At 49.5% G+C, this 21,766-nt stretch overlaps 1 protein-coding gene and 1 non-coding gene across 2 annotated transcripts; one reads left to right on the forward strand and one right to left on the reverse strand.

The window, feature by feature from the left end:
• The first annotated feature begins 615 nt into the window (after nucleotides 1–615).
• FUZ (fuzzy planar cell polarity protein) lies at nucleotides 616–17,934 on the forward strand. The gene is made up of 11 exons (XM_056863913.1): nucleotides 616–743; nucleotides 2,837–2,958; nucleotides 3,937–4,021; nucleotides 6,667–6,735; nucleotides 8,075–8,179; nucleotides 10,325–10,522; nucleotides 10,606–10,701; nucleotides 11,535–11,641; nucleotides 11,767–11,837; nucleotides 16,763–16,864; nucleotides 17,702–17,934. The coding sequence occupies exons 1-11, from the start codon at nucleotides 642–644 to the stop codon at nucleotides 17,902–17,904; spliced, it is 1,260 nt and encodes a 419-aa protein (XP_056719891.1). The 5' UTR covers nucleotides 616–641; the 3' UTR covers nucleotides 17,905–17,934.
• Nucleotides 17,935–20,060: 2,126 nt separating this feature from the next.
• TRNAA-AGC (transfer RNA alanine (anticodon AGC)) lies at nucleotides 20,061–20,134 on the reverse strand. The gene has a single exon. It is a non-coding gene; the product is annotated as a tRNA-Ala (tRNA).
• Between the last annotated feature and the right edge of the window lie 1,632 nt (nucleotides 20,135–21,766).

Consider the following 21,766-nt stretch of genomic DNA (forward strand, 5'->3'; position numbering starts at 1 on the left):
ATTACCTGGAGGCTGGCAACCCTACTTGCTCTGGTCTGAACCACCTGTTCATCAATTGCACGAGATTACCACAGTCCCAACTCTAGCATTATAGAGGAGAGAGTCCAAAATTCTCTGACTCTCCACACTGGTCACCAATTTAGCTTAACGGAAAGAGAAAGAAACCATGTGCCAAATAAAGGGAGAAGACAGAGACGGGATCTTCACCTCAGCGTCTCCTAAGGCAATACTCCCCTCAAAGATTTTGACTCCCACCCCTCACCGGCCCCCCTCCATTCTCGTACCCAGCGCTGACATCCGGCCAGCTCCACCTTGCTTCCCCTCGACCGGAAGCGCTCTCCTTCTGGTCCGCCCATCGGCGCGCGTGCGCACAACCCCTGCTGCGCTAGGCAGGAGTTGCGCGCAGGCGCACGCGTCCCGGCGGAGGGGGCGGGAAAGAAGCGGGGACGAGTCGCCGGTCGCTAAGGCGCGCCCGTCACCATGACAACGGGGCCGCTTGTCTATCCCGGCGTGCAGCGGGCCGTCAAGATGGCGGCCCTGAGTGAGGGGAAAGCGTGGGGAACGGGGGTTGGCCTTTGCCAAAGTGATGCAAAGAGCGGGGCAGGGCCCGGGGCCCGGCGGCGGAGTTCCTCGGTCTGAAGATGTGGGAGGAAACAGGGGACTCCGTGACCTTGCTGTGCCTCACGGCCAGTAGCGGGGTGCCTTTGTATTGCAGGAGCCGGGGAGGCTCCGTCAAGCAGCAGGTGAGGGCTGCGGTTTCTGCTTCTTCCTCCCTCGCGGGAATCTCGTTGCTTCCCGTTTGCTCAGCACAGGGATCTTTTTATTTTTATTTTTGACGTGCATCTGATATTCTCCCCAAAAGGGAGACTGCAGCCAAGAAATCAGAAGGAGATTGAGACTGGGAAGGGCAGCCATGAAGGAGCTAGAAAAGATTCTGAAGTGTAAGGATGTGACACTGGCCACCAAGACTAGGTTAATTCATGCCATCGTATTCCCTATTACTATGTATGGGTGTGAAAGCTGGACAGTGAAGAAAGCCGATAGGAAGAAAGTAGGTTCCTTTGAAATGTGGTGTTGGAGGAGAGGGTTCCGGGTTCCGTGGATGGCCGAAAAAAAGCAAATCAGTGGGTTCTAGATCAAATCAAGCCTGAACTGACCCTAGAAGCTAAAATGACTAAACTGAGGCTGTCATATTTTGGTCACGCCATGAGACGACAAGAGTCACTGGAAAAGACAGTCATGCTAGGAAAAGTTGAGGGCGGCAGGAAAAGAGGAAGACCCAACAAGAGATGGATGGACTCAATAAAGGAAGCCACTGCCTTCAGTTTGCAGGATCTGAGCAAGGCTGTCAAAGATAGGACATTTTGGAGGACTTTCATTCATACGGTCGCCATGAGTCGGAAGCGACTTGACGGCACTTAAAATCTTTGGCTTGTAAAAGCCGCTTTCTTGAGAAACTTTAGTGATTTTTGCTGTACTCAGAACAGCAGTTATGTTTATATTAAAACCACAACGTTTTTCATTATAGTATATTAATCATGAGATGTGTGCTGTAATATTACCATTACAACCTCTTTTGCTTTCTCTTGGGAAAGCATTTTGATGAAACTATATGACTGTTACTTTCCTTCTGTCTCCCAAAACAGATCAGAACATTTTATTATATTCTTCATTCAGTTACTTTGATTAATGTATTGTTTGTGGTAACTGTTTTTTCCCCCAACAAGTACAAAATAAACCAAGAATTAAAGGACTCTGGTTCACAAGAAGCTTCTGCTACAGTAAATATGTTCATTTTTAAGGCGCCACAAGAGTCTTTGGAGCCAAAACAATATAATAGGCTTTTAGCACATTTAAAGATTAACACACGTGTATGACATGATCTTTTGTGATCCAGAGCCCACCTTGTCAAATTCATCTTATTTTTGAAATTATTTATATAATTTATAGTACGCCTTTCTCACTGAGACTCAAGGCAGATTACTCAATGCAAATGGATGCAATCAATAGGATAAGTGTTACAGTCAGTTGGAAGAAAGCTTTAGATCCAGCATTCTGTGCAGTTAGTGTGGTGGAGTGCATAGGCTACCCACTGAAAATACTTTCAGGAAAGACCTTGGGGAGCAGCTGCCAGTCAGAGTAGACTATACTTGGTGAGAGGTCAGTGGTTTAACCTACTAGTAAACATATGAAGCTTTCTTATAGCAAATAAGTCCCACTTTGTTTCAAAGGCAGGGTGTGTTTGCACCTTGGGGAAGCTGCTAGTGTGAAGATTCTGGTTTCAGCTGTGGCAGCTGCGTAGCTGTTCTGGAAACTACTCAGGGTTGTTATTAGGGTGAAACAGATGAGAATTAAAAACATAAAGGCCCTGCTGGATCAGACCAAGTTCCATCAAGTCCAGCAATCTGTTCACACAGTGGCCAACCAGGTGCCTCTAGGCAGCCACAAACAAGACGACTGCAGCAGCACCATCCTGCCTGTGTTCCACAGCACCTAAGATAATAGGAATGCTCCTCTGATACTAGAGAGAATAAGTATGCAGCATGACTAGTATCCATTTTAACTAATAGCCATGAATACCCCTTTCCTCCATGTATATGTCCACTCCCCTCTTAAAGCCTTCCAAGTTGGCAGCCATCACCACATCCTGGGGCAGGGAGTTCCACAATTGAACTATGTGTTGTGTGAAAAAAATACTTCTTTTTATCCAGCTTCAGCAGATGACCTTGCGTTCTAGTATTATGGGAGAGGGAGAAAATTGTGAAGCACTTAGTAAACAAGAAGTGTTATAAATCATACAAAAAATGATAGTCATGCTCACTTGCTCCTCTTCTAGCTGCCCTTCTCGGTGATTGGCTCCCTGAATGGGGTTCACATGTTTGGTTCCAACCTGGATGTCCAGCTAACAGCTGCCTGTACAGAGAACACTCGTGTGGTGTGGAAAGTGTTCCACAACAGGTGAGCAAAGAATTTGTATCAACTAATCAGGGGGGTACACATTAGTATGCAAGTTATAATCAACTGGGTTAACATTTTTGTAGTTGTCATCAGGTACTGGCAATACAGAAAATATCAGTTTCTTGCTTTTTTAAAAAGTCGGTTTCTAGTTTCTGTGCTTGCATATAAAAATCTAGACCAATCAGGCCTCTAGCTAAGGTTGCAGAAGGTTGCAGGCTGTATTCAGTACAGCCATTTTAAGAATGTTGGGGGAGGGTTGTTAGGCAGAATGGTCTCACACCCTTTTCTTGGCCCGGCTCCCTCACCTTTCTCATTAGCTCCCACAACAGTAGGCAGTAAGCCTCATAAAGACATGTACATTGGGGGTTGTATGTTATCTAACTTCTGAGACCTTGTTAGAACTTGGGGCGGGGTTCTCATTCACTTTTCTGGTTGCAAAGATCTGTGGCGCCATGTAGTGACCGCAGCAATGGAGAACAAAGGACTGCAAACAAAAAGGCAATTAAAAGGAGGCCTTGTTTCCTTGGGCTGTCTTTGCTTCCTAAGATAACTCCCCCCACAAACATCCACCTAGAGCAGCCTGATTGCCCAGCCTAGCCTGATCTCATCAGAGCTCAGAAGATAAGCAGGGTCAGCCACTTTTAGTACTTAGATGGGAGCTCACTAAGATTGCTATGCAGAGGAAGGCTATGGCACAACCACCTCTGCTCATCTCTTGCCTTCAAAATCCATGGTCCTGGGGTCACTGTGGCTTGGTTGTGACCTGACGGCACGCAATTACTATTATGAGGAATTTATTCAGGTCCTTTGTATCTTGTTTCAGGATAAGGATAATGCCCCAAACAAGTTGCTAACCATTATAGTCTTTGAAAATATACAGGTCTCTCTTGAAAGCTGTCGCATTTAATGGGCAGAGCTTCTGTGGCATTCAGGCATCTATGCCTCTCTCTTTCTACATTTTATGTTTCACATTCCCAGCATCACCCTCATTGTCCTGTCCTCAGATGAAGGCGCAAGTGACTACAGCCTTGGGAGGCTCCTTGAGAATGTCTTCAGTGCCATGGTGAGCCATCAGGGGTGATGGAATAGTGTTGTGCAAAAGGAGCTCGCAATACAAGCCCAGTCCATTGGCGGGTGGGACAAGCATTCTGAGGGGAGCAGTGAAGTAATGTGATGAGCCTGGCCTTATTTGAATATTGCACGTAAAAGCTGCAGATCCTTTTCCGTGTTAAATCTCCACTGGTGTCCGGAGCTGCTCCTGATAATTTTAGAACGACCCAAAAGAAAAACTACTGCCTTTGCAGTAGGTGTCAAACAGTTATTCCTAAAGGGTAACAGGTTAGACAAGAGCAAAAAGCTGGGAGTGAGTCCTTGCGACTCCAGAGTAGCAAGCCACCACCAGCCCCCTTAGTAACCAGCCAGAAATCAAGGGACAGATTTTCCAGCCCTCCTGGGTCTAAATCAAGAAGTCAGCCTTGCAAGGTGGAGCACTTGCAAGTTGAGTTCCAAAAACAATTACTGTGGTAGCTGTAGCCAATAACGGGCTAAAGTACTGGATTCAGATTGATGCCCCAAAACCGTAGAACACCACAAAATATAATAAGCTTTGTTAAAAGAGCGTGCAGAGATAATAGAATACAAGAGCAGGGAATAGCATGAATAAAATAACAAAAGCTAAATAACCTAAGGCACTTTTACAAGCATTGGTTTTCTAATCCAGATGTTACCTTACCAGATTGAGTGTAGACAGAGTTTCAGAGTTCCAGGCAGGTGTTCCAACCAGAAAAGCCCCAACCTGGTTCAGAATCAATAGGTGAACCAAAAGCAGATAGAATCCAGACGAAGGACACGGACTAGAATGAGGGATCTTCCTTTATGCCAAGCGATCTTCATTGGCGTGATTCTAGTTGACCAATCAAATGTGTGGCTAACCAAGTGACCTTAACCAATGAGGGGTGTTGATAGCATGAACCCAGGTACTCCACAGCTGCACGTAGGCCCAGTTAAGCAAGCCACCCCACCCACCAGTCCTTGCCCTAATGAGATCGAATGTGTAAGGGAAACGCCCTCCCAATTCCTGGCCTTGAAACCTCCAGGACCCTTGACTCACTGGCACTTGTAGCAGACTCCCATCTCCTTATCTTGTGCTCTGAAACTTCAGTCAGCATCGGTTTTGTTATAATTGAATTAGAAAAACAATACAAAGAGAAAAAATGTTAATTAAAGGATCAGAGGAGGGGAGAGGGGAAGTCAAAGAATTAGACTTTTTACAATGTGTAATGAAATGTATAATGATTGTATGGAAAAATAAAAAATCTTTTTTTTAAAAAAAAAAATGAAACTTCAGTCAGCATGACCTCAAATTCCCGGAGAGAGAGAGAAGCGTCTATGATTTTGTAGGCCTGAAGCCTGAACCAATGTTTCTGAAAAGCCAAGAGAGTGCTAGGCAAGCCACTGTCTTGACTGTAGGGAGCCAGCATGATGTTGTGGTTAAGAGTGATTTGGAGCAGTGGACTCTAATCTGGAGAACCGGATCTGATTCCCCACTCCTCCACATGAGCTGCGGACTCTAATCTGGTGAACTGGGTTGGTTTCCTCACTCCTACTCTGTTGTGAGGAGGAGAAGGTGATTGTAAGCTGGTTTGATTCTCCCTTAAGTGGTAGAGAAAGTTGGCATATAAAAACCAACTCTTCTTCTTCTTCTAGGTAGCTACTTGAACCAGGATGGGGATGGGTGAGCCTTTTCTTCCGGGGCCCTTGCTGTACTCTCCAAAAGCAGATACCTTTCCAAGAGCCCAACTCTCAATTTCCAACCCTTTCCCCACCAGCCTGCTAACCCCAAGGAATTAATTAGTGCAGAGCTTGCAACCTTTTTAAAAATCTTCTGTTCTGGATCTCCAAAGCCTTCCTTAGCCCTCCTTTTGGTACTGGTGGTGAAAGGGTAGATGTCTTCCAGTCTTCTAGTGCACGCCGTAGCTCAGGGGTCCCCCAACCTTTTCCAGCTTGTGTGCACCTTTGGAATTCTGACCCAGGGTGGTCCAGGGTAGGCACAACCACAAAGTGGCTGCCACAGGAGGTGAGGCAGAACCATGCAAAGGAAGCCCAAATGTTAAAAATGCACTGAGAAAGGACAGTGAGAGAGAATAAAAACAACACTGTGGCGGCAGCTTCCTGTGAAATAACATTAACTTAATCTGCAAAGCCAATCAGGTCTCCAGTGGGCAATCAGAAGCCCTGATGGGCAAGAGCCCCGCCTGGCCCACCCACTTTCTAAAAACACTTGATGGGTGCCAGGAAAGATGTTGGTGGGTGCCCATGGGCACCATAGAATCATAGGGACCATACAGGCCATCTAGTCCAACCCCCTGCTTAATGCAGGATCAGCCTAGAGCATCCCTGACAGGGATGTTGGGAACCCTGTAGCGGGAGTGGGAATGCCAGTCTTTATTAAAGATTGTGAGCATGGATCTCGGACCATTGTAGATAAATTACTCTGCAAGAAAAGGGTGCGATCTTTGTGTGTGGGGTGTTAGAGAACCCAGAAGATCCTAAAGATCACAGAGCACATGCCAACAAAACCAGGGCTAGAAAACCGCTTAGCTTTTGAGAGAGCTGGGCATTGTGCTCCTTTGCTCAAAGTACAGCAGCCCTCTTTCCTGGAGAGATTTCCCCTTCCGAATTAGGAGACGGTTGTCTGTTTTGCTACAGGTTCTCGTGTTGGGTCTGGAGGAACTAGTCAATGCACGCAACGTCGAACGTCTCAAAAAGGACCTGAAGGTAACCTTTTGGCCGAGGGCCTGCCAGGGACCGAGAGGCTGGAGCAGAAGTGATTGCACTTCCTCTTGGGACCTTAAGAGGTAGAAGTGTGGGGTACAGAGTAAACTTCCCAGCAGGGCTGAGATCAAGGGCTTGCTGCTCCAGTCCGTTGTGCTCTTTCAGATCAACTGAAGGGGTCTTTGGCTGCAGTCTGAATGGCAGAGCAGCTTTGCCGATCATAGAATCATAGAGTTGGAAGGGATCACCAGGGTCATCTTGTCCAACCCCCTGCACAATGCAGGAAATTCCAAACTACCTCCCTCCCCACACCCCCAGTGACCCATACTTCATGCCCAGAAGATGGCCAAGATGCCCTCCCTCTCGTGATCTGCCTAAGGTCATAGACTCAGCATTGCTGACAGATGGCCATCTAGCCTCTGCTTAAAAACCTCCAGGGAAGGAGAGCTCAGCACCTCCCTGTTCCATTGAGGAACCACTCTGTTAGAAAGTTCTTCCTAATGTCTAGACAGAAACTCTTTTGATTTAATTTCAATCCCGTTGGTTCTGGTCCGACCTTCTGGAGCAACAGAAAACAACTCGGCACCATCCTCTATATGACAACCCTTCAAGTACTTGAAGATGGTCATCATATCCCTCTCAGTCGTCTCCTCTTTAGGCTACACCTGATTTGGAGCCTCCTTCCCTCAGAAGGTCCATCCGAGGGGGCAGTGCAGGTCACTCGGACGTCACTCTAGACCTCTTGGTGACCAGCTGGAAGTGTGTGTCAGGGTATTTTTTTTTAATAAGTAAATTTAAGATTATGAGCCCTGTGGCGCTTAGCTGCAGTACCGCAGTCAAAAACTCAGCCTTCCATCCTTCTGAGGTCGGTAAAATGAGTACCCGGCTTGTTGGTGGTAAAGTGTAGACGACCAGGGAAGGCACTAGCAAACCACCCCGTAAATATAATCTGCCTAGTAAACATCGGGATGTGATGTCGCCCCATGGGTCAGGAATGACCTGGTGCTTGCACAGGGGTCTACTTTACCTTTTTAAATTTAAGTTTCTGTGATTGAGGCAAGTGCCTCCCTTACTCCCCCTCAGGTAGTCTTGGGCCCATCAGAGGCTGAGTAAGATAGTCTTTCGCAGAGTGGAAGGCCGTATTATGTGGACTGTTAGCGGCAAGGGACTATCAGTGATTTCTTAGCAGGATGTTTCCTTTTTTAACTTCCCTCTGCGGTTTTTGCTCCCGAACAATAATTTCCCAAACTGTTTTTGCCATCTTGTTCTGAAGTGTTTGGAGAGATTTGGGATACCTGTTTAAATATCAAAGGCACACCCTGCTTTCCCCTCCTCTTTCTAGGCATGTTACAGATTGATTGACAGCTTCCTGGAGCCTAGCAAATGCAGCGCTGACCTGACACAGTATGTGGAGTGTGCTGTGATGCCCTCCAGGGCCATCCTGCAGGTGAGGCTGGCTTTCGACCAACAGGTTACCACCTCCCATAACTTCCCCCCCCCAAAAAAAAACCTGGGGGGGTGTCAAGTCAGGGATCACATTTCACTTTCCCACCAGAATGAAGCTCAAAAGCAACAGAAGTCTTAACTGCCACAGCGGTAGTAGAAAAGAGCAAGAGTCCAGTAGCACCTTAAAGACTAACAAAATTTCTGGCAGGGTTTGAGCTTTCGTGAGTCACAGCTCACTCCTTCAGATACAGCTAGAATGTGAGTCCATCTATACTTTAAAGTAGAGAAGAGTGAATTCAGACACTCAATGGCAATACCATGTAAATGTCAATAGCAGGTGTGATTGGATTAGGTGTTATATGCAGAGGAGTAGTAGGCGTGGAGAAATCAGCATTCTTGAGCTTCATTACTAGCTGTAATTCAGCAGTCTCTCTTTCTAGCCTCCCTTTGAAATCTCTGCTGATTTCTCCATGCCTACCACCCCTCTTGCATATCACACCTAATCCGATCACGCCTGCTAATGTCATTTACCTGCTATTGACATTTACATGCTATTGCCATTGTGTGTCTATTTCACTCTTCTCTACTTAAGGATAGATGGAGTAGCTGAATCTGAAGTGAGCTGTGATTCACCAAAGCTCATACCCTGCCAGAAATGTTGTTAGTCTTTAACGTGCTACTGGACTCTTGCTCTTTTCTGCTGCTACAGACAAGACTAAGGTCTTAGCTTGGAAAGAAGGCGGCTAAGGGGAGACATGATAGAGGTCTATAAAATTATGCATGGTTTGGAGAGAGTGGACAGGGAGAAGCTTTTCTCCCTTTCCCGTAATACTAGAAGGCGGGGTCATCTGCTGAAGCTGGAGGGTGAGAGATTCAAAACAGATAAAAGGAAGAATTTTTTCACACAACGCATACTTCAATTGTGGAGCTCCCTGCCCCAGGATGTGGTGATGGCTGCCAGCTTGGAGGGCTTTAAGAGGGGAGTGGACATGTTCATGGAGGAGAGGGGTATTCATGGCTATTAGTTGGAATGGATGCTGATCATGCTGCATACCTGTTCTCTCTAGTATCAGAGGAGCATGCCTATTATTTTGGGTGCAGTGGAACACAGGCAGGACCGTGCTGCTGCAGTGGTCTTGTTTGTGGGCTTCCTAGAGGCACCTGGTTGGCCACTGTGTGAGCAGACTGCTGGACTTGATGGGCCTTGGTCTGATCCAGCAGGGCCTTTCTTAAGTTCTTAACATGGCTACCCATCGTGATCTATCTCCACGGATGCCACTGGGGTGTTGTGGTCCGAGCCCTGGCGAGACAAATCTCTTACCAGGTAACCTTGAACCACTCACAGTCCTGCTCTCGCTCTCTCAGCCTAACCTTACCTCATAGGGTTGTTGTGAGGACAAAACGGAGAATGGGAGAACTGTGTACAGCACCCCTTGCAATTTGCATTCTTTTAAGAGAAGGGGTGGTGATTCACAGGTAGAGCATCTGCTCTGTATGCTGAAGATCCCAGGTTCAATCTGTGGTGCCGCTGGTCAAAAGGATCAGGTAATAGGTGATGGGAAAGCCTTTTGCTTGAGGTCTTAAGAGAGCCAATGACAGTCAGACTAGACACCGGCCAGGATAGACCAGTGGTCTGACTTGGTATAAGGCAGTTTCATGTGTCATATATACTCCAGCTGACTTTATTGCTTGCACTGCCAGAAGAGTTAAGTGAACAAAAAACAACACATGTTAAGGGCTTGCTAATACAGGGTAAGAGAGCCCCGTAGTACTGCTGTAGTACTGCAGTCCAAGCTCTGCTCATGACCTGAGTTTGATCCCGATGAAAGTCGGTTTCAGGTAGCCGGCTCAAGGTTGACTCAGCCTTCCATCCTTCCGAGGTCGGTAAAACGAGCACCCAGCTTGCTGGGGGTAAAGAGAAGATGACTGGGGAAGGCACTGGCAAACCACCCCGTAAACGTAGTATGCCTAGTAAACGTTGGGATATGACATCACCCCACGGGTAAGTAATGACCCAGTGCTTGCACAGGGGGCTACCTTTACCTTTAAAATAGGGTAACGATGGATTGAAACATGGCTTGACGTATTCCAAGGATCCCCAGCAAAGCAAAGGTACAAACGTCAGTGTTTTCTCCCCCTCGTTCAGGAATGCCTGGAGGCCTTTGCCAGCGCAGCCGAGTCAAGGTTCGGCAGCCTGCTTACGGGGGGCCACGTGCTGTGCGCAACGGAGCAGTGGTGGCAGCTTGCAGGCCAGGAGGCCATGCTGCTGGTGTGGCTGGTGCGCACCCTGCCCCCTCACACCTCCCGCGATCTGCCTGTCTACCTTCCACACGGCAGTCCCACGGTGAGCAAGCAGACAGATCAGGGCGGGAAGGAGCCCAGAGGGGAGGGGAGTCTTCCGATTTTCCACATCTTTCTCTCCAACAGGTCCCCCACCGGTTTCTGACCTTCCAGCTTGTTCCTGGTTTGGAGGTGGTGCTGCTGTGCGGGCCAAGTCCCTCCTTACAGTACCTGGCTGATGAGGTGTGTGTGTGGGGGGGGGGCGTGGAATATCAACCTCGGCGCTTGCGAATGAAGCAACCTGCCTTTGTTTCCTTGCAGCCTTGCTGGGTAGGAAAGAGCCATTCGACGTGTTAAGAGCCAGTGTGGTGTAGTGGTTAAGAGTGGTGGTTTGGAGCGGCAGACTCTGGTCTGGAGAGCTGGGTTTGATTCCCCACTCCCCCACACGAGCGGCGGACTTTAATCCGGCAAACTGGATTTGTTTCCCCACTCCAGCTAGGTGACCTTGGGCTAGTTGCACTCTCTCAGCCCTGCCTACCTCACAGGGTGTTTGTTGCAGGGAGGGGAAGGGAAGGTGATTTGTAAGCTGGTTTGATTCTCCCTTAAGTAGTAGAGAAAGTCAGCATATAAAAACCAACTCTTCTTCAAGTGTCGACCCCTCCAACCCACACCTAGGGCCGACCCATCCATTAGTGAACCAGTGCGGTGTCTGGATCAGAGTGCCAGACAAATAGCTGGGAGACTGGAGTTCAGGTCCCCTATTCTGCCAGTTTGCTGTGTGATCATGGGCCAGTCCCTGTCTCCCAGCTTAACCTCCCTCACAGGGCTGTTGTGAGGATGAAATGGGAGGGGAGAACCACATATTGCCACCCTAACCCTAAGCTTCATGGGGAAAGGGCAGGATGAAAATGTACTAGGTAGGATAATGTACATTACTTATCCATCTGCATGGGGGAATCAAAGGGAGAGGTGAGTCTAAGGCCCCTCCTGGGTTACAGCAGATAAATAGCAAGAGCCAGCCAGCTTCCATCACCCTAGGGGGCAGCTGTCGCTAGCAGTCTCTTTCCACCCCATAGCTTGTGAAACAGTTTTGGCAACCGTTGCTGGATCTCCTGAAGCAAACCGCCAGAGCCTCTCCTCGCTGCCTCCCTCCTAGCACGTCTCTTGCCCCTGGCATCCTTGGGTGAGTCTTCCGCCATAGCAAAGACACTCTTGAGAACTGTTGGTTCTTGTAGAGAACGGGTTCCTTCTAAGCACTATTGCGTCTCCCCTCCAAAACCATACTGCCCATCCCTTTATCACCAACAGGTTATTGCTGATCAACCAAGAACAGAGGAAAAGCATCTTCACGGTACAACCTCACGGCACCTGGGCGGAAGGTAGGGCTCGAGCACGCTGCAAAGGAAAAGACAGAGGAGAGGGGCTGTGGCTCAGTGGTAGAGCCTCTGGTTGGCATGCAGAAGGTCCCAGGTTCAACCCCCAGCATCTCCAGTCGAAATGACCAGACAGCAGGTGATGTGAAAGACCTCTGCTTGAGCCGCTGCCGGTCTGAGTTGACAGATACTGACTTTGATGGAGCAATGGTCTGATTCAGTATAAGACAGCTTCAGGTTCTCGCTCTGAGAGAGAAGGGCATCTATGATTCGGTGTTTCGGCTTCGCTTGCTTCGGGAGGCAGGACCTTAAAAAACTTTCGCTCCCACTTCCTGTCTCCTGGGAAACGCCCCCCTTCTTCTCCAGTTCTTTCCTGCCTCGCTATCGGGAGAGCATGTTTTTTCCAGCTCTCTGCAGCAGCTTTAGGAAAGGTCCTTTTTTCTTATCTGAGATCCTTATCTAAATCTCATCTACCTAATTCTATTCTAATCTATTGTAATCTACCCTTCCTTGACTATTTCACCTCTGTTTAGGGTGTTAGTAAAGGGTAATGGTCGAGTAGTGGGCTAAGCCTCTGGGGAGAAAAAGGGCCCCTCAATTCACCAAAAAGTTTTACAACTTGGCAACTACCTCAGCCGACCTACTTCGGGTCCCCACAGTTGAATCCCCTGTTTCAGCCCTACACTCTGCAGACTTGGCTACGGAAGAGGGCCAGGTAATGATTAGAGACCCTGTTGATCGCAAGGTGGATCTTGCCTGTAAACGTTCCCATGAAGCCTCAGCGCTAGCTACCAGCGGGTCCATCACTTCGGCCTTAGTCTCTAGGGCGGCTATTGTTTGGGTCAGGAAGTTAGCCCAGCTTATACCTGAAGACGATAGGAACGCCCTTTAGGGGGTGTCAAGGATACTTAAAGCGGTTTCCTTCCTGGCCAATTCCTCATTGGATGCCATGGTCTTTTCCGCCAGAGCCTTGGCCACCTCAGTGGCAGCTAGGAGGGCCATGTGGATCCGCCCTTGGCAAGTTGGACACCGGTCCAAAATCGTTCTGATGGGCTACCCATATCAAGATGGCAAGTTGTTTGGGGAATCTTTAGAATCTATCTTAGTTGAAACCAAAGATAAAAAGAAGGCCCTCCGCAAAGTCCTAAGCAAAGATTACAAATATCACAGCCAGACTCCCTTTCGGTCCTTTCATGCCCTGTCGCGTTACAGACCTGACAATAGAAGAGGCCAGTGGAATTCACAGCGTGGGTCCTTTCGTAGGGGAGGTCGTTTTTCCAGGTCCTCCCGCTTCTCCAATACTCAGTCGGATAGAGGGGACAAAGCCCCACGTCAGCCCAAACAATGACACCCTCCTGCAGCCTGTGGGGGGCAGGCTCAAGTTTTTCCAGGAGCAATGGTCCTCCTCCCATCCAGACCCCTGGGTTTTGAAAATAGTAACATTGGGCTATCAAATAGAATTTTTCAGGGATCCTCCAGACCGTACGGTGCCTTCCCCACGTCCCATGAACAAAGAGAAACGACTCAGAACGTTGGCGGCCATACATCACCTTGTGGACATCTGTGCCATAGAAGAAGTCCCTCCGCTGGAGAGAAGATCCGGAGTCTACTCTATTTCTTTATGGTGCCAAAAAGAGACGGCAATTGGCGAGCCATTCTCGATTTAAAATTTCTAAACAAATTCATCTATCGAAAAAAGTTTTGCATGGAGACCTTAAAGTCGATCTCAGAGGCCCTCAGACCTGTAGACTTCCTCACCTCAGTGGACCTCAGGGAAGCATATCTTCACATTCCGATCCATCCTTCACACCGCAGATTCTTGCGCTTCCAGTTTCACCATCTACACTACCAGTTCACAGCCCTCACGTTTGGTCTTACCTCTGCCAAGCGAGTGTTCTCCAAAGTGATGATAACTTTGGTGGCGCTGGCACGCGAGAGGGGCATAAGACCCCACCCCTATCTGGACGACCTCCTGATTTGTACTTCATCAGAACAGCAGAGCCAAGAACACACAGCTATGGTGCTGCAAATGCTCGCAGAGCATGGCTTCCTGACAAACTTCGAGAAGAGTCAGTTGACTCCATCACAGCACATCCGACATCTAGGAGTCTACATCAAGACCTCCACCAACCTTCTCATCTTACCAGAGGATAAGATCTGCAAAATATGCGACATCTCCAAGAAGACAATCGCCGCCAAATCATCTCGGCGAATGCTTTTGGCCAAACTCCAAGGCATGATGATAGCCTGCATCCAATCTGTGCAGTGGGCCAGACTGCATGCGAGACCTCTTCAGGGTTTTCTCAACTCTTACCAAAAGGACATCACACAAAAGCGGGACAGACTCCTAGTCGTGCCAGAACAAGTGAAGTCCAGTCTCATCTGGTGGTCGGAGCCCAACAACCTATCCAGAGGGCTTCCTTTCATCAGGCCCACACCGACGGAGATTTTTACAGATGCCTGCCTCTCGGGATGGGGAGCCACTCTCCTGGGTCGGCCGGCTCAAGGAGTATGGAACTCCAGAGAAAGGAAACTTCATATCAATGCCCTTGAGACCAGAGCCGTCCTAAAGGCCTTGAAATTCTTTCAGTCCCAGATCCGGGGTGTGGACCTCCTGGTCAGGACAGACAATGTGGCCACAAAGGCTCACATCAACAAACAGGGGGGGTCCCGCTCAGCGGTACTTAGCAGGGAAGCCAGACGGTTGATGCTCTGGGCCGAAGCCAATCTGTCCTCCATCATAGCAGAACACATTCAAGGGACCTTGAGTGTACAAGTGGACTGGCTCAGCAGGGAAACCCTGAGTGAAGCAGAGTGGTCTCTCCACCAAGAAGTGTTCCACCAGATCTCCCTACGATTCGGTCATCCAAAGATAGATCTGTTCGCAGCTCGTTGAAACCATCAATTTCCCAGGTTCTACTCCAGATACAAGCAGAGCGGAGCAGAACAGACCGACGCACTGGTGTCTCCATGACAAGAGAGAGCTTCTCTATGCCTTTCCCCCGCTACCCTTAATTCCACGGGTGTTACGTCGCATACGGGGTCTACGGGCGTCGGTGATCCTTGTTGCTCCTTATTGGCCACGTCAGCCTTGGTTTCCAGTCCTGAGAGAACTGTCCACCCAGGAGCCTTGGAGACTACCGGACAGGGAAGATCTTCTGCATCAAGGGCCGATCTTTCACCCCAACCCAGGATGGTACAAGCTGACCGCCTGGGCATTGAAAGGGACAGGTTCCTAGGCTTAGGCTACTCTCCAGAGATTACAGACACCATCTTAGCGTCTCGGAGACCTTCGACAATCAGAATATATAATTCCACCTGGAAAGCCTTTGCCAGATGGAGTCGATGTAAACACGTCAACCCGCTAAAAACACGTGTGTCAGATGTTCTAGCCTTTCTACAGGACGAGCGTAAAGAGGGACTGAAGGTTTCCACACTACGCCGGCAGTTGGCCGCCATTGTCACCATAGTTCCCAAGATCTCAGATTTTCCAATTGCCAAACATCCTCATGTTGAGGCCTTTTTGAGGGGTGTAGCATTAATTTCTCCACCTGTCGTCCATAGGTTTCCGACATGGAGTTTACATACAGTCTTAACAGCATTAACCAAAACCCCATTCAAACCCCTTCGCCAAGTGGAGCTTACTTGGCTCCGCATGAAGACACTATTTTTAACGGCAGTGACATCAGCTCGACGGGTTTCAGAATTTAGCGCCTTGTCAGTCAGACCAGGTCTGTGCACCTTCCACGCGGATAAGGTGGTGCTGAGGTCAGACCCATCCTTCTGCCCAAAAATTAATTCTAGATTTCATAGGGAACAGGAAATAGTTTTGCCTTCCTTTTGTCCTCACCCAAAAACATTAGAGAAAGAATGGCATTCCCTAGATTTGAGACGCGCCTTGCGAATTTACATTCGACGCACAGGCCGTTGTAGAACATCAGATGCTCTCTTTATCAATCTCTCCTCGCCCAACAAAGGGAAAGCCATGTCATGGGCGGCTATTAGCAGAACCATCACGAAGTGTATTTCTCAGGCATACACACACAGTAACCTAACAGTTCCACCAAGAATCACGGCCCATTCAGTCAGGAGCGCGGCCACCTCTACGGCCTTTGACCGCAGGGCCCCCTTGGAAGAAATATGCAAGGCTGCAACATGGTCCTCCATCTCCACGTTCGTTAGGCACTATAAATTAAACCTGTACGCTTCAGCGGATGCCACCTTTGGTAGGCGCGTCCTTCAGAGCATACTACAGGACGTCTAAGCCCGCCCTATAGGGGACAGCTCTGGTATGTCCCAATCATAGATGCCCTTCTCTCTGAGAGCAAGAACGAGCCTTGATTACTTACCGTGAAGGCTCCTTCTGCTCTGAGATACGAAGGGCATCTCCCCGCCCAGACGTCCTGGATCAGTTAGTTCCTGAAAGAGATTAGTATAACGTTAGACAGTACTTCGTTAGTTAGGTTATTTCCTTCTCTGTCTTCCATTATTTTGTTATGCCATGACTCATATCTGCAAATACTGTTACTCCTTGTTATTCCTTGTTGTTCATAACCTGTTTTTTCTAAGTACTACCTTCCTGGGGGACTTATATTTGAGCCCTTTAGCTTCTCGGAAAGTTTTGAACTGGAGAAGAAGGGGGGCGTTTCCCAGGAGCCAGGAAGTGGGAGCGAAAGTTTTTTAAGGTCCTGCCTCCCGAAGCAAGCGAAGCCGAAACACCCAATCATAGATGCCCTTCGTATCTCAGAGCAGAAGGAGCCTTCACGGTAAGTAATCAAGGCTCGTTCTCAGAGGGGCATCAAAAACTGTAGTAAAAGCTCCCATCCATTCCATGAATTAGATGTTTATGATTTATCTTTCTGGGTGCTGGTGGGCCGGCAATTTCTCAGAAGCCCCCTTCTAACCAGAAGCCTTCTGCCTCCCTCTTCCAGGATCCGAGATGCCTCTGAAGAGTCGCCTCTGCGCCCTCCGCTCTTTCTACGCCTTAGCTATCTCTTTGTACTTTCCCTCCGAGAAGGCAGAAGGGAGCACGGGTGAGTCACGGTGGTAGGGACACCTGGTACCATCGGTGTCACCCTTCATGTTTTGTACCGTGAGCAAAAAAAGGTCTTTCTAGGACCTTCAAAAACGATGCCAAGTATTTGCACACTGAGCAGTTTTCAGGCTTTCCCACATCTGAAACTTCATGGGGAGGCCAGTACGATGGATAACTTAAGAGTAGCTAGGGTAGCCGCTAGCTACTCTAAGGCCATTTATGCAGGGCCAGTTTTGATGCTCGCTCAAAGCTTTTTTTAAAAAAATGCAACCTTTAAAATGCCTATTCATGGTCGACGCAAAAGGAGAAATTCCACCCCCTCACTTGCCTGCTCATAGAATCATAGAGTTGGAAGGGACCACCAGGGTCATCTAGTCCAACCCCCTGCACAATGCAGGAAATTCACAATTTCCCCCCCAACACCCCCCAGTGACCCCTACTCCATGCCCAAAAGATGGCCAAGGTGCCCTCCCTCTCATGATCTGTCTAAGGTCATAGAATCGGCATTGCTGACAGATGGCCATCTAGCCTTTTTAAAAACCTCCAGTGGAGGAGAGCTGACCACCTCCCGAGGAAGCCTGTTCCACTGAGGAACTGCTCTGTTAGACTTCCTAATATCTTGATTTAATTTCAACCCGTTGGTTCTGGTCTGACCTTCTGGGGTAATCCCAGTGGTTTAAAACTGAGATAAAAATAGAGATTCTTGGGGTGGCCTGGCTGGAGCCCGCGTTCGGCATTTTTATAGTCTAACTCCGAGGCGTGCGGAACATACACAGCTCTCCTCCGCTTCGGCCGCTGCCCACTTAACCTCCTAACCTTCTTGTCCCTCCCTCAGCACCTCTGCAGGACTTCCAGGCAGGCTTTTCTCACCCCCCGCAGCACTGTTACGTGGTCAGCGCCATGCACAAGGCCTACGCCATCCACGGGAGGCGGCACCAGCTCTTCCTGCTCCTGAAGCCAGACGTGCCCACCTTTGCCCTGCGCTCCTTGGCAACCAGCACGATGCAGACCCTCACAGCAGAAGACTCTGCCTTCTGATCAGAGGAGTTCCGAACAGGATGCTGGGATGGGACACATATAGGCGTATTTCCTGTATACTGGAGCAGCCCGGATGTGGAAGAAATTCCCAAAGCAGGAAGAATTTTGAAGATGGGAGCAGGGCCCCCCTGACACCCTGCCTGTTAAGCGGGAGCTAACCAAGACATTCTTGGGAGACTGGCTGTGGACTCTTCTCTTTCCCCACCCCCCTACAGAAAGGAATGCTTACTTTTTCGAAGAGGTTGGCAGGAAGTGCATCTCCCACTGTTCTCTATAGCGGGGGGTCCAATCTTTTGGCTTCCCTGGGCCACATTGGAAGAAGAATTGTCTTGGGCCGCACATAAAATACACTAACGCTAGCTGATTCATAATGTTTTAAGTAAGCTTACGGTTTTGTGTTGGGCCACATTCATAGCCATCCTGGGCTACGTGTGGCCTGGGGGCCGGTTTGGACAAGCCTGGTCTTATAGGTATTTATGCATTGATATAACAACTATACAGCAAGGAAAGCAATTGTCCCTCCTGCAGGACAGGTCGAAAGCGGCGGTAGACTTGGAGCCAAGAAATCAAGGTCCTTGACACAGGACAGCTTTGCACAGTGGCTGACTCACCTGGGTTGGGGTTTGATGTTCACTGAAATTGGTGTCAGCCCATTTTCCCCCAGCAGGGTGGGTACTCGTGCTCCTGCCTCTCCTCTTACAATTTCCATGGTAACTTGGTCAGCTTCTCTCGACTTCATATGCCATGCATGCTCTGCGTTTCTACAGACGGAGACTCTCCTTTCAATGCTTCTGCTGCGGATCTCTCAAAGCGACAACTTGCGCTTTGAGAATTTGGTGCGGCTGAGATGTGTCCTGCTCAAATCAGGCCTCTGCCAGCTCACTGGAAAGCCACGGACTGCAGTACTGCAGTCCAAGCTCTGCTGACGTGAGTTAGAGCCTGACGGAAGTTGATTTTAGGTAGCCAGCTCAAGGTTGACTCAGCCTTCTGTCCTTCCGAGGTCGGTAAAACGAGTACCCAGCTTGCTGGGGGTAATGTGTCGATGACTGGGGAAGGCAATAGCAAACCACCCCATAAAGAGTCTGCCCCGTAAATGTCGGGAAGTGACGTCACCCCATCGGTTAGTAATGACCTGGTGCTTGCACTGGCGGAATACCTTTCCCTTTTAATCATATGTCTGTTATAACAGTTAATAAAATGTTTGTGAACCCACTTTTTATATAAAGTTGTACAGATCCAACTGCCTTTCTTCCACTGTTGCTTTAATTCAACACTTTTCTTCGCCATTTCCCTCCCAGCTGAACAAAGACTTTCGCAGTGGTTAATTAAATAGGGTGTATGCAAATCAAATATTTATGCAGATGAAGGGGGGAGTTCTTCACTGCACAGTTTAACTGCTGGGCAGAAGCATTGAGTGCCAAGGATACAAATGTGGTCTAACAGCTCTCTCCTGCTTCTCCAGGATGGAGTTCTCACAAGATCCTGGCAGTTCCACTGTGCTGCTTCCTGGGTAGCAGTTGCTTCCTTGTAAGACTTGGCTCAAGTTGGCACAGCCAGCAATGTGTACTGGTTAAGAGCGGTGGACTCTAATCTGGAGAACGGGGTTCGATTCCCCACTCCTCCACGTGAAGCCTGCTAGGTGACCTTGGGCTAGTCACAATTCTCTCAGAACTCTCTTGGCCCCACCTACTGCACAAGGAGCCAGCGTGGTATAGTGGTTAAGAGCAGTGGCTTGGAGCGGTGGACTCTGATCTGGAGAACAGGGTTGGTTTCCCCAAGTCTGCTGAGTGACCCGGGGCCAGTCACAGTTCTCTCTGAACTCTCAGCCCCACCCACCTCACAAGGTGTCTGATGCGGGAAGGGTGATTGTAAGCCACTTTGAGACTCCTTAAAGGTAGAGAAAAAGCAACTCTTCTTCTGTATCTGGGCGATTACAGGTTTTTGCATTTGTGTGCCGAGTCCTTCCCCCTCTTGGCAAAACGGCGCAACTGACTCCGTACGACTCTGAACAGTCTCACGTGAACACATGAAGCTGCCTTATACTGAATCAGACCCCTGGTCCATCGAAGTCAGTATTGTCTACTCAGACTGGCAGCGGCTCTCCAGGGTCTCAGGCAGAGGTCTTTCACATCACCTACTAGCCTAGTCCCTTTAACTGGAGAACTACCGGGGATTGAACCTGGGACCTTCTGCATGCTAAGCAGATGCTCTACCACTGAGCCATAGCCCCTCCCCAACCTGGCAACCCTCAGGCCACTGGTCCAGCTAGCTAGCTCAGTATGTGGTTTCTGCTATGACTGGCAGCAGCTCTGCGGGGTCCCATGTTTTGAACACATGAAGCTGCCTTATACTGAATCAGACCCCTGGTCCATCAAAGTCAGTATTGTCTACCCAGAACGAGAAGTGGCTCTCCAGGATCTCAGGCAGAGGTCTTTCACGTCACCAACTGGCCTAGTTCCTTTAACTAGAGATGCCGGGGATTGGGACCTTCCACATGACAAGTTAATGCTGTACTACTGAGCCACAGCCCCTCCCCTCCTGGCCTCCTACTGGAGCCAGGGAAAACCACTCTGCAGGAGGGAGGGATATTAGCTCCAGAAACCCGCCACGCTGGGATAGGGTTAGAAGCCCCTATGCTGAGAACAGCAGACTCAGCCTCATGAAATCATGGCTGCCCCTAGCTCAGAGGCGGACATGTCTCGGCTCCAGGGTCCGGCACCTCCGTCTTGCACTCAGATCATCTGCAAGCAACGACCAGCATGGGCAACTAGTCAGTCAGCGGTGTGGGGGTGGCCCAGCCTGGCTTGATTCTGGCTCTCCCCCGCCCCCACGGCTTTATTAGAGTCACATGGAGATAAGATACAGGCATTCAAAAACCCAGATTAAAACTAAGATGCGCTAGATAACACCTACACAGCAGAGTAACATGGAGCCCGGGCCAGCATGGAAAGCTGGGACACCCCCAAACTAGCGTGAACTGAACCCCTCCCCTCCCCGCTCCCTTTTTGTTCCAAAAACGCATGGAGGGTGGCACTCCAGAGTTCGTCTCCCCTCTTCCCAAACCTTACAGCTTTTTAAGGATCCTGTTAAAACTGCAGGGACTGGGGGGGGGGGGACCAACTCTGCTTCTCGCCCCCCTGTGCAGCTTGCTTTCCTTTCGGGGTGGGGGCGAGAGAACAGGAAGGCAGGCCTGTCCTCCGCATCATATTACTCCCCCCCCCCACAAAATACACACACTGTAACACTGGAATGGTCCATGACAAAAGAAAGGGAGAATGCACCTCCCACACACCGCCTAGGGGAAAAGACACAAGGCAAAGAAACACACACAAAAACCCCTACGAGCATTCTCTCCCCACCCTTCCTATTCCTCCCTCCAGCTAGCTCAGAAGGAAATGGGAGCAGGTGACGTGTGTTTCAGCCATCTTCCCCCTCCCAGAGGAAGGACGATGAAGGGAGAGAAGGGGTTAATATTGTAAACAGAAACCAAAAATGCCAGCCTAACGTCATCCGGAGTGTGTGTGTGTCTATGTGTGGGCTGGCGAGGGTTAAGACCACAAATCTCGGCCTCCAAGGGCCACCCTCCTGGCGAGAGGAAGATCACTCCCGGAGGAAAGACTGGCACGGGTCCTCTTACCCCCACCCCGCAATTGTACTTCATCCAACCCAGGGACTGCTTCCCCCCCCCTTTGCTCCCTTCCTTGCTTATCCATCCCCCCTTGGTGCTGGCCCGGGCTAGGCAACGAGAACACAGAGGTTATCACGACAACAGGCAGGGAGCGGTACAGTCTTTCCAGAGGCCCCTGGCTTGGAGGGAAACCGGAGGGGACGGGCGGAGGCGGCCGGTGTGCAGGGGCGGCCG

Source organism: Euleptes europaea, chromosome 18 (genome assembly GCF_029931775.1).
Source record: "Euleptes europaea isolate rEulEur1 chromosome 18, rEulEur1.hap1, whole genome shotgun sequence".
In the NCBI taxonomy this organism is placed as follows: domain Eukaryota; kingdom Metazoa; phylum Chordata; class Lepidosauria; order Squamata; family Sphaerodactylidae; genus Euleptes; species Euleptes europaea.